The following is a 12,704-nucleotide window of genomic DNA, read 5'->3' on the forward strand; positions in this document are numbered from 1 at the left end:
CTGCTGCCACACTCCTTGGGACAGCCCAGGATTTGGTTGGTTTCTGGGCTATACCCATGAACATGATGGTTCCATGTCCTGATGGAAAGCGGAAAAGATGGGCTGGTTGGGAATGCTGGGAATGCTGAGTGCTGTGTTTGTCCCCCCCAGATGTCATGGCGCCCGCAGTACCGCAGCTCCAAGTTCAGGAACGTGTATGGGAAGGCAGCGAGCAGAGAGCACTGCTTCGATGGCATTCCCATCACCAAGAACGTCCACGACAATCACTTCTGTGCCGTCAACGCGCGGTTCCTTGCCATTGTCACCGAGAGCGCCGGCGGCGGCTCCTTCCTCGTCATCCCCCTCGAGCAGGTAAGGGGAGGGGAACAAAACCCACAGCAGGTCCAACTGGGTCATGGGACCAGAGAAGCATCAAGAATGAGATCTCTAAGGTCATCGAGTTCAACCATTAACTTGTCACTGCTGTAACCCCCTAAACCATATTCTCAGATGGTGTCAGATCCAGACACCTCTGAAACACCTCCAGGGGGCTGGTGACTCCAGCACCTCCCTGGGCAATATTCCAGTGCCTGTTGCTCCACTGGAGGTGACCACAACCAAGAGCAGGTCCATCTGGATCACAGAATCTTAGAACCATCAAGGCTGGAGGAGACCTTAAGGTCATCAAGTGCAACCATTGACCTGTCATGTCACTGCTACCTAAACCATATCCTCCAGTTTAGGTTTAGGTTTAGGTTTAGGGGTAACAGCAGTGACAGGTTAAGGGTTGGACACCTGTCAAGGGGGTTGGAACTAGATGATCTTCAAGGTCCCTTCCAACCCAAACCATTCTGTGAGTCTGGGACTCGTTGATCTTAAACGTCTCTTCCAACCTTGATGACTCTATGATTCTATGGTATCCTCCAGCATGAGATCCAGACACCTCTTAATTTAGGTTTAGGGGTAACAGCAGTGACAGGTTAAGGGTTGGACACCTGTCAAGGGGGTTGGAACTAGATGATCTTCAAGGTCCCTTCCAACCCAAACCATTCTGTGAGTCTGGGACTCGTTGATCTTAAACGTCTCTTCCAACCTTGATGACTCTATGATTCTATGGTATCCTCCAGCATGAGATCCAGACACCTCTTAAACACCTCCAGTGATGGTGACTCCACCACCTCCCTGGGCAACATTCCAGTGCCTGAACTATTGGCCCTGGTGGAGGTGACCACAACCCAGAGCAGGTCCATCTGGGTCATGGGATCTGAGAATCATCGAGGTCGAGGAGATCATTAAGGTCATTGAGTCCAACCATTAACGTGTCATTGCTGTAACCCCTAAACCCTATCCTCCAGTCCCAGATCCAGATGCCTCTTAAACACCTCCAGGGCTGGTGGAGTTGACTCCAACCCAGAGCAGGTCCATGTGGATGCACATTCCATCCCTGTGCCCTCCTCAGTGTGATGAGTTGAAGGCTCTGCTGGTCTTTCCTGGGGTTCCCTTGTGTAGGGATGGGATTTACCACAGGGAATTGGCCTAGGGGGATGGAGGAGAACATCCCACCAGGCCCTTCCACCCTCCATCCTTCCTCTTTGACACTTCCCTGCTGTACCATTCCCATCTTTCCTGAATTCCTCTCTCATTCCTGACCTCCAATCAGCTCCAGCTGCAAGAGATGATAATCAGAGATTGAATTGCAGTGCACAGCTTGACTCTTATCAATATTCCAGAAACCAGGAGCTTTGTGTGAGCACCCAAAGAGCTCCAGCTCCATCCCTTCACTGCTCCAAGCCCTACCCACACTCCATTTGCTTCTGCTCCTAAATCCTGAGGAACAACCTAACAAATTACGCTTTTTTCCTGGCAAATGGAGCCTCATCCCAATGGGATAAAAGCTAAGATGCTGTTTACAACCTGTTCCAAAGGGATCATCATCCCCACATGGAATTCCTGCCAATATCCAGCCAATAAATCCAGGCTGGAGCAGCCCTTGGCACTCAGTATCAAGTGGTAGCACAAGGCCTTGGAAGAGCTAATAAATTCCTTATTTCTCTATTTAAATAGGGCCTGATTAGCTCATTAAGAAGCACCTAATTTCCTTTGGAAAATCAGCAGCCCCTCTAATTAATTGGCAGCCATAATTAGCCAAGCATAATGAGGGTAACCTAGATACTGCAGAGCCACTCACGGCTTGGGTTGCTGCCATCCCTTGGGAATGTTTTCCCCCCTTCTCTGCCCTCTGTTGTGTTCAGTGAAGCTCTGCAGATCCTTCCTGCTTTGTCCTCCAAGTGATTCCATGTTTCCATAGGCTCAGCCGTATGTTCCTCCCTGCACAGCTTCCTTAGGAAGCAGAGAAAGGGATGTGTGGGTTGGAAAGATGGAGCATGGATGGGTTTTGTTCCATCCCAGAGCTTGTCCTCCCACCCCAAACTGGGTTGGATCCCAAATCCTCCCTCCTTGGCCACTGGGAATCAGCATCTTCTCAACAGCAAGAGGGTTTGGGCTATAAATAGCCTCAGGGAGTGGGTGAAGGAGAGAGCTGAGGTTCAGGAAGATGAGGATTTGCTCCTCAAAGCATAGCAACAGAAGAATCAGAGGATTCTGGAATGGTTTGGGTTGGAAGGACCTCAAAGCTCATCTCATTCCATCCCTGCCATGGGCAGGGACGACTTCGACTAGCCCAGGTTGCTCCAAGCCCCATCCAACGTGGCCCAGAGGATGTGGTCCAGGCTTTACATCCCTGATTATGATCCTGCATGGACCTTCTGGAGCTGGAGCCACTCTGCCATGGAGCCAGACTGGGAGAGCTGGGGGTGTCCAGCCTGGAGAAGAAAAGCTCCAGGGAGACCTTAGAGCTCCTTCTGGTGCCTAAAGGGGCTCCAAGAGAGCTGCAGAGGGATTGGGACAGAGGCAAGAGGGTTCTGCTGCACTGGTGTCTCCATGGGTGCTGGAGGAGCCTTTTGGTTACCCTGTGCAGGGCAGGCTGTTGGCATCACTTCCACTGAGCCAGAGGGAGTTTTGTTCCCACAGGGGATGAGAATAATTTGTTTTCCACATTCCAGACAGTGTTATCTGGCTGAAGGAAGCAGAGCAGGAAGGGGGAGTGAGTCTCTGTTTCCAGGGAGGAAGCTGAGGGCCAAACTCATTGCTTATGTCTGCTCTGTCTGTTGGGGCTGAGGCTGCTCTGGGGGAGCTGCTGGAGCTGCTGGGAATGGGAATAGGGCAGAGAAGGGGATGGGAGTGGGGGAGAGCAGTGCTGAAAACCTCCCTGGGAGCCCCTGGCAGTGGCAGCTGGCAAGTGAGAGCAGTGGGATATCTGTCCTGGCTCCAGGGTGGCTTGGCTCAGGCTCCTGGTGGCATCTGCTGTGCCTTTGCGACCCCAAGGGATACCATATGACCAGCTCTGAGGGTCACCAAGGGTGTGCAGAGACCTGAGCTCATCCCACAGCTCTTTCCTCCTTTTCCACAGCTGCTGAATAGCCCCAGACGTTTTTCAGCAGGGAAACCTCCCACAATTCCCACTATTCCTCTGAATTATGAACCAGTGCTGGTGTCCTTGGAGCTTTGGAGCTCAGGACACAGGAGATTCCTTCACTGTGGTTTATCTCTACCTGGTTTTAGGCTGCAGGAGAAATTCTCTTTATCCTGCTGTTGTCCAGAGGGGGAAAAAAGGCTTACAATCAAGCTGATGCTTCAGCATTGCTTTTTCAAGTGCATATCCCTAGATTTCTGCTGTTCCACATGGATTTTACCAAGAAGATAAGAGCAGAGTTGTGAGAAGCCCAACCTGGAGATTTGCTTGGATTTAAGCACCTGGATGAGCCTAGAAAAGAAGGGAATATTAAAGTTTAATGCTGGAGGAGGAAATAAGAGGGGAAAAACGAAGGTTCTTGAGCCACCAGGAGGGTGGGAGGGGAATGGGAATCCTGGGATGGAGTTTGGGAAACAGCTCTGGGCTGTGCCAGGCCCTTCCTGCCCCCTCTGCCGGCTAAATTCCATAGGAATCCTGTCCTGCCTTGGGGAAAAAAAGTGGCTTTTTCTTAACAAGAACCACAGTTGCCTTTGGAATATGCAGAATTCAATGGCACAGGGAGATTCCAAGGGCTTTTCCTGTGCAGCTAAATGCTCCTGGGGATCAGGATTTGGGGGTTAGGGGATGGAGGGGTCAGGATAAAATCATGCAAATATATCTACAAATAGATATAGAAAATCAATAAGTTTCTATCTAATAAATATAGATATATGTATAATATCTAATAATCCATAACTGATGTATAATATACATTTCATATTTTATATTACCAGTTATATCTGGGACCTTTTCTCTCCAAGGATCCCTAAATATGGACTTTGCAGGTTCAGTTTCATGACAAGAAGGACATGGAGAGGCTGGAGGTGTCCAGAGGTGGGAATGGAGCAGGGTCACCTTCCACCAGCCCAGGTTGCTCCAAGCCCCATCCAACCTGACCTGGAACACTCCCAGGGATGGAGCAGCCACAGCTGCTCTGGGAATTCCATCCCAGCCCCTCACCACCCTCCCAGGGAACGATTCCTTCCCAATATCCCATTTAACCCTTACCAGGTCCTTCCACCTGCCCCTGGGAATGTCCTTAGGGAGTTGTGTGGCTGAGCCACCCAGTGCTGCTTCCTGGCCCAGCACCTCCAGCCCTGTCCTGTCCTCTGACCTCCGAGCTCTCTCCTTAACTCCTTCCCATTCCAGATGTTGGGGCCAGTTCCCTCCTCTTCCCTCCCCCTTCCCAAGGCCCCTGAGCTGTGCCAATGGATTTTCTTTGTCCCTGCAAAGGCTTTATCCAATTTCTCTCTTCCCTGTGCTGCTTCTCTTTGATTTGGCTCCTGATGAACCTCAGTGGATCTTTGTTGACCTTCCCTTGTCCCCAGTCATCCATGAATCTGCTCCAAGGCCATGGAAATGTGTGTCATTTCTTCCTCTTTGGCTCTGAAGTAGGAAAGAGCTTTCCAAAGGCATCAACAAATGTATTTACTCTTAATCTCAGCCCTTGGAGATGTATGTGGACTCAAGGATTTCCTGGGAAACCCTGATTAAGAGACTCATCAGTTGGGAATCAGCCTGGAGTTAAAGACTTGGCACAGAGAGGCCAATGGGAATGTGATTAGGAATGAATGAGGATCTGGGAGAGTTTGGGAAGGGCTCAACAGCCATGACATCAGTCCCCATGGCTGGAGGGTCAGGAATTTGCCTGCCATGCCCTATTTAAAAGAGATTTATGGGATGGGAATCACCTGGAACTAAGGACCCATCAAGGAGAGGCCAATGGGAATGTGATTGGAAATGAATGAAGGTCTGGGAGATCTTGGGAAAGGCTCCGCTACCTCAGTCCCCATGCCTGGAGGGTCAGGAATTTAACTGCTGTGCCCTGATTAGAAGAGACTCGAGTTGAGATTCAACCTGGAGTTAAGGGCTCATCAAGGGGAGGCCAATGGGAATATGATTGGGACTGAATGAGGGTCTGGGAGAGCTTGGGAAGGGCTCAACACCCCTGACCTTAATCCCCATGGCTGGAGCTGGGTGTGGCTCATTGGTCAGGGCCTGGAGGCAGCAGGAGCTGCACCTATTTATTGCCTTCACCTCAATCCCTGAGTTGACCCAGATAACCACATCCTCAGGGCTTTGGGGCCAGCTCAGGTCATCTCTTCCACGTGGGCTGAGCCTGAGGGATGTCTTAGAGCTCCTGGAGGAGTTTGGGCAACAAGTGGTTTATCACTCTAATAATAATTACTTGGAAAGTGTGTTTTTATTTGATAAAGTCTATTAAAATGGATAAATTTGATTAGGGAGAGCTGGGTTTGCCCATGGTTTGGAGAGTCTCGTGGGATGGTTTGTTGCATTTCCATCCCTGGTGGAGCCCAGGCAGGCAGAGAACTTCTGTGGGGATGTGGTTTGGTGGTGGGTTCATGTGGGACTTGGTGGGCTTGGAGGGCTTTTCCAACCTAAATGATTTTGGGAGTCATGAAGAATCCCAGACTGGTTTGATTTGGAAGGACCTTAAAGGTCATCCAGTGCCAACCCCTGCCATGAGCAGGGACACCTTCCACCAGGCAAAGGTGCAAGTGTCCTTGTCCTGTCCCTCCATCCCTTGTCCCAAGTCCCTCTGCAGCTCTCTTGGAGCCCCTTTAGGCACTGGAAGGGGCTCTGAGGTCTCATTGGAGCTTCTCTTCTCCAGGCTGGACACCCCCAGCTCTCCCAGCCTGGCTCCGTGGCAGAGGCTCCAACATCATGGAATGAGATCAACTTTAAGGTCCTTCCATCCCAAACCATTCCATGATTCTATGATCAGCCAGGTTGGATGGGGCTTGGAGCAGCCTGGGTTGGTGGAAGGTGTCCCTGCCCATGGAAGGGTTGAAACAAGATGAGCTTTAAGATCCTTCCAACCCAAACCATTCCATGATTTTAGGATTCAGCATGGCCCTATGGCTGATGTGGCATGAGCGTGAAGTTGGAGCCTCTTGAGCTCCTTCCAGACTTTGCCCATGGTTTTAGACCATCATGCGAAGGTTTAGATTGGACCTTAGGGCAGATTTCTTCACCAAAAGGGTTGTCCAGCATTGGCACAGGCAGTGGTGGAGTCACCATCCCTGGAGGGATTTAAAAGCCATGTATATGTGACACTTGAGGACATGGTTAGTGGTGACCTTGGCCATTGTTTGGACTTGATGGTCTTCAAGGTCTTTTCCAAGCTAAATGATTCTGTGGAACACTGATGTCCATGGTTTCACCTGAGGGGTCTGCACAAGCCTGGCTGGAGCTGGGGCAGCCCATGGAGGAGACAGGGACAGCTCCTGGAGGTGACATCATCCCCACAGAGGTCCCAACCTCCATGGCAACCCTAGGTGGGGCCAGGGACATCAGGTGGGCACAGCTTGAGTCATCTGCAGTAGTAGGGGATGGCTGGACCATCCCTGGCTTAACTAGATGTTTCCTCCAGCCCAAAACCCCATCTTAAGTTGAACCATGGACCTCTTTCCCCTCCCAAGTTGCCATCCATGGAAAGCTCGACTTTATCCCCAAATTTGGTGGTTTTCCTAACTTTTTGCTTTCTTTCCACCCCCAGACAGGCAGAATCGAACCAAATTACCCCAAAGTCTGTGGCCACCAGGGCAATGTGCTGGACATCAAGTGGAATCCCTTCATTGAGAACATCATTGCCTCATGCTCTGAAGACACCTCGGTGAGCCATGATTCTTCCCTGTGAGGTGCTGAGGCACTGGAATGGATTTCCCAGAGCAGCTGTGTCTGCTCCATCCCTGGGAGTGTTCCAGGCCAGGTTGGATGGAGCTTGGAGCACCCTGGGCTGGTGGAAGGTGTCCCTGCCCATGGCAGATGAGTGTTGGGGTGTTCCCAGAGCTCCCAAACCCATCCCAATGGTGCTCTGTTTCACAGGTGAGGATCTGGGAGATTCCTGAGGGTGGCCTGAAGAGGAACATGACTGAGGCTGTGCTGGAGCTCTATGGGCACAGTCGTCGCGTTGGCCTGGTCGAGTGGCACCCAACGACCAACAACATCCTCTTCAGTGCTGGCTATGACTACAAGGTGAGCCCTGACCCATTCCAGATGTTCTATCACTGCCTGGGAATGCCCTTGGAAAGACTTTACCCTGGTTGTGACATAGCCAGTGTAGGTCCATTGAATCATGGAATGATTTGGGTTGGAAGAGACCTTAAAGCTCATCTCATTCCACCCTCATGGGCAGGGATGCTTTCCACTAGCCCAGGTTGCTCCAAATCATCTTCCCACAGGTCCTCATCTGGAACTTGGACATTGGGGAGCCAGTGAAGATGATTGATTGCCACACAGATGTCATCCTCTGCATGTCCTTCAACACTGATGGAAGCCTCTTGGCCACCACCTGCAAGGACAAGAAGCTGAGGGTGGTGGAGCCACGCTCCGGCAGGGTCCTGCAGGTGTGGGGTCTGTGCCATGGCATGCAGGGGGAGGGAGAGGATATTGGGGTGGAATCCTGATGAAACAGCTAAAAACCTCTGCAGGGTGCTATATGTACTTACGGTGAGATGGTTGACGTGTGTCAAGGTCTGCAGGTAGTTCTCTGCTGTGGGAAGAGGTTAATCAGGTGAAGATGATGGGGAGAGTTTGGCCATCATCCCAAGTAGAGTTGGGGAGAGATTGGTCTCATCCCAAGGAGAGGAGTTGGGATGGCATTGCACCAGGATCAGGTGGGAGAGGTGAGGGGGCAGCACATTGGGCTGTTGGCCAAGGAAGGGACTTTGCTGGGAGTAGAGTGGGATCTAAGGGGGTTCACAATGAGCTCACTCATGCCTTGCAGGAGGCCAACTGCAAGAACCACCGAGTCAACAGGGTGGTCTTCCTGGGCAGCACCAAGAGGCTCCTGACCACGGGGGTGTCACGCTGGAACACAAGGCAGATTGCACTCTGGGACCAGGTGGGTGTGGGACCTCAATCCCACCCTACTGGGACCCTCTGTCACTGCTTGGACCCTCTCCATCCCTGCTGGGACCTCTTCATCCCTGCTGGGACCACCAATCCATCCCTGCTGGGACCACCAATCCATCCCTGCTGGGACCTCTCTATTCCTGGTGGGACCCCTCTCCCTCTCTGCTGGGACACCTCTCCCTCCTTGCTGGGACTTCCACTGAGATCAAACATCAGGAGTGACATCCTGGTGACTAAAGTGTTTCCTGTGTTGCAGGAAGACCTGTCCATGCCCCTGATTGAGGAGGAGATTGATGGACTCTCAGGGCTTCTCTTCCCCTTCTATGATGCTGACACTCACATGCTCTACCTGGCTGGAAAGGTACATCCTGCATGGCACATCCCATGGCCATGGAGAACCTGTGGCATTCCCAGTCTGTATCCTCCTGGCACTGGTCAAGGATGTGCTGCTGGGGGTTGTTATCAGATGGTTTGGGTTGGAAGTACCTGCAAGATCATCCAGTTCCCCTCCCTGCCCTGGGCAGGGACACCTTCCAGTAGCCCAGTTTGCTCCAGGTTGCTCCAAGCCCCATCCAGCCTGGCCTGGAACACTCCCAGGGATGGAGCAGCCACAGCTGCTCTGTGACTTCCATCCCAGCCCCTCACCACCCTTACAGGGAACGATTCCTTCCTAACATCCCACCCATCCCTGCCCTCTAAATGGTCTTTATCCTGGTCTTTCTTCATCCTGCTGTTTGCCAAAGGAATAACCATTCCCTCCTCCCTCTCTCCTGTTCCCCCAGGGTGATGGGAACATCCGGTACTATGAGATTGGCTCCGAGAAGCCTTACCTGAGCTACCTGATGGAGTTTCGCTCTCCAGCGCCACAGAAAGGCCTGGGTAAGGTTGGCTGTGCTGCTGGGGCCTCCACTCTGAGCATGGACAAGGTGGAGGGTGGAAGGTACTTGAGGAAATGTCCCAAGCAAATGGGTTTGGATGGGTTTGGCCAGAGCTGTTCTGGCTCTGGAGCATCAGCTGCAGCTCCAGCAGGGTGACATTCTCATCCCAGTGGTTCCCAGCCCATCTATTCCCATGCCATCCATTCCCATCCCAATAGTTCCCATTCCATCTGTTCCCATCCCAATGGTTCCCATGCTATCCATTCGTATCCTTTCCCATCCAAATAGTTCCCATCCCAATGGTTCCCATCCATTCCCATCCCACTCATTCCCATCCCAATAGTTCCTATACCATCCATTCTCATACCAATGCTTCCCATCCCAACTGTTCCTGTCCAAACCATTCCCATCCTAATGGTTGACATCCTATCCATTCCCAATCCATCCATACACATCCCAACTATTCCCATCCCACCCATTCCCAATCCAGTGGATTCCAACCATTCCCATCCCATCCATTCCCATCCAAATGGTTCCCATCCCATCCATTCCCATCCCAAGATCTGGGTCTCCTGATGGAGACCAAGGACCTCTTGGGGTCCTCCATGCCACAGAGGAGGGTGGGTGAGCAGCACTGAGGTCACTGGCCGTGATCCAGTGAAGCCTTTGGTCTCCTGGTGGAGATCAAGGACATCTTGAGGTCCTTCATGGCAGGGAAGAAGGTGGGTGGGCAGCAGTGGTGGTGACCATGTGTACCTCCTCCACAGGGGTGATGCCCAAGCATGGCCTGGACGTGTCAGCCTGTGAGGTCTTTCGCTTCTACAAGCTTATCACCCTCAAGGGGCTGATCGAGCCCATCTCCATGATCGTGCCCAGGAGGGTAAGTCCTTCAGGGTCTGGGTGGCCAAAGAGGGGCCAGAGGCATGGAAATATCCCACTTTGACCAGTCTGGGGCTCTTCACCAGCCTTAGACCTCTCCATTATTCCACATCCCATGGATTTCTGGTTAGACCTCTCCATCATTCCACATCCATGGGGTTCCTGGTCAGATTCCACATCCCAGGGGGTCTTGGTTGGACCTCTCCATCATTCCACATCCCATGGATTCCTGGTGGTGGTTACCCAAGGTTTAATGGGAATGTCCTTAGGAGATGCGTCTCCACATTGCTCCTGGTCTTGATGCAGTTGCTTTGTACAACATCAGCTTGGTCTGTTGTCACAGGTCTCAAGGGACTTGTCCACCTAAGCATTAGGGGTTGCAGACCTTGGTTGGAGGCAACCTGGGAGAGGACTGTCCTCCTCCAGCCCCTCTGCTCCATTCCCAGCCACCAGTTCCCAAATCTCCTCTGCATTCCTTGAGTTCTCAGCTAACTGTATGGTCAAAGACCAGTTTGTCACCTCCCTGGAGGTCTGTGTGATCCAAAGAGTGGATTCATGAAGGTGATTGCTCTTCTTCTTCTGTGTTTTCAGTCTGAGACATACCAAGAGGACATTTACCCGATGACACCAGGGACAGAACCTGCTCTGACTCCTGATGAATGGCTGAGTGGGGTCAACAGAGGTAAAATCACTGGGAACACCTGAGTGGGAGCTCTGGAAGTGGTTGGGTAATGAGATGGGACCTTGGTGGATGGTTGGACTTGATGATCTTCAAGGTCTGTTCAACCTGGATAATGCCATGGGATCACAGCTCACCCTGACCCTCTCCTGTGTTCTGCCCTGCTCAGATCCCATCCTGATGTCACTCAAGGAAGGCTACAAGAGGACATCCAAAATTGTCTTCAAGGCCCCAGTGAGGGAGAAGAAAAGTGTGGTGGTTAATGGCATTGACCTGCTGGAGAATGTCCCACCACGGACAGAGAACGAGGTAGGACAGGACAGGTATGGGATGGGACACAGGGAAAGGACAGGGTGGACACTTCCTGGGTGGAGATGTTTCCTGGATGACCATGGAAAGCCACCACTGCAGGTCTCTACTCCCAAACTGAGGTCCATGGACACCAAGTTTGCTTGTGACTTGAAGTCTCCTGGTGTTCATTAACCACAGAGAAATGCAAAAGGAGCAGATAAGTTCCTAAATTGTTGGGTTTTCAACTACAATCCCTGTCTAGGAACAACATATGGAGGTGCAGGAGAACATCAGCACTTGAGCCTGGAAGGAATTGGTTTGGCTGAGACACTGGTTGCCCAGGGAGGTTGTGGATGCCCCAAGGAGGCTGTGGCTGCCCCGACCCTGGCAGTGATCAAAGCCTTGAGCAACTTGGTCTGGTGGGAGGTGTCCCTGCCAGGGGATTGGCACTGGATGATCTCTAAAGTCCATCCCAGGCCATTAACATACAATGAAACTATGTTAAATGCAAGGGAGCAGAGAGGGTGGAAGGTGAAGTCATGGAACATCCCATGGGTTGGGTTGGAAGGACCTTAAAGCTCATCTTGTTCCACCAGCCCAGGTTGCTCCAAGCCCCATCCAGCCTGGCCTGGAACACTCCCTGGGATGGAGCAGCCACAGCTGCTCTGGGCAATCCATTCCAATGCCTCCCCATCCTCCCATGGAACAATTCCTCCCCAGTATCCCACCCAAATCTCCTCTCCTTCAGCTTCAAACCATTCCCCTTGTCTCATGGCCACAATCCATGGTAGGAGGTTTGTCCCTAAATCCATTTGAGCTGTGTCCCACCCCAGGGTGGCTCCAGGGCTGGCAGGAGGGTGAGTGGCTGGTGTGATCCCTCCATCTCCTTCCCTTGCAGCTCCTCCGGATGTTCTTCCGGCAGCAAGATGAGATCCGTCGGCTCAAGGACGAGCTGTCGCAGAAGGACATTCGGATCCGACAGCTCCAATTGGAACTAAAGAACTTAAGAAACAGCCCCAAGAACAATTAACCTCCAAGGACCTTTTCTAGAGGATCTTCCTCTGTTTCTACTGCTCTTTAACCTCTGTCCACTCACAGTCACGAGTCAGGACTCAGCCACCTGCCCAGAGCCCAAGAGCTAACTGGAACACGTCTCCGTGTCTTGTCTGGCACTAATCCTGCTCTAACCTGCTGCAGGAGGTCAGGAGATCCAAGGAGCAGGAGCTGTGGTGCTGGGTCAGGCCAGGCCAGCTCCTGGGAATGTGATGCTTCCCTGCTGGGGACTTCTTCTCCTATGCAAAATGGGACAGTGGGGCCGAACTGGAAGGGGAGGGAAGGGATGGAGCACCATGCTGGGGTCATGGGATACTTCCTGTGGTGGGAGCACAGGATCCATCCCAGACTGGAAGCACAGGGCTCTTCCCATGGTGGGGACCCAGGATCCAAGCCACAGTGGGAGCACAGCATCCTTTCCCATGCTGGGAGCCTGGGATCCATCCCATGGTGGGAGCCCAGGAGCCTTTCCACAGTGGAAGCTCAGGACTCTTTC

General features: G+C 52.2%; 1 protein-coding gene across 1 annotated transcript; it reads left to right on the forward strand.

Annotated features, from left to right (window-relative positions):
* The first annotated feature begins 150 nt into the window (after positions 1-150).
* Positions 151-12,233, forward strand: CORO2B (coronin, actin binding protein, 2B). The gene is made up of 11 exons (XM_009077920.1): positions 151-351; positions 7,071-7,187; positions 7,400-7,549; positions 7,756-7,920; positions 8,301-8,417; positions 8,685-8,789; positions 9,211-9,307; positions 10,074-10,186; positions 10,777-10,867; positions 11,034-11,173; positions 12,054-12,233. The coding sequence occupies exons 1-11, from the start codon at positions 151-153 to the stop codon at positions 12,183-12,185; spliced, it is 1,428 nt and encodes a 475-aa protein (XP_009076168.1). The 3' UTR covers positions 12,186-12,233.
* Positions 12,234-12,704: the final 471 nt, after the last annotated feature.

Source organism: Acanthisitta chloris, unplaced genomic scaffold (assembly GCF_000695815.1).
Source record: "Acanthisitta chloris isolate BGI_N310 unplaced genomic scaffold, ASM69581v1 scaffold11447, whole genome shotgun sequence".
In the NCBI taxonomy this organism is placed as follows: Eukaryota; Metazoa; Chordata; class Aves; order Passeriformes; family Acanthisittidae; genus Acanthisitta; species Acanthisitta chloris.

Excerpts from the sequence above, each read along its gene's own strand:
- CORO2B (XM_009077920.1), top strand. The coding sequence starts at position 151 with ATGTCATGGCGCCCGCAGTACCGCAGCTCCAAGTTCAGGAACGTGTAT. Across the intron at positions 8,418-8,684 it reads AGATTGCACTCTGGGACCAG|GAAGACCTGTCCATGCCCCT; the intron begins GTGGGTGTGGGA and ends CCTGTGTTGCAG. Across the intron at positions 9,308-10,073 it reads AGCGCCACAGAAAGGCCTGG|GGGTGATGCCCAAGCATGGC; the intron begins GTAAGGTTGGCT and ends CCTCCTCCACAG.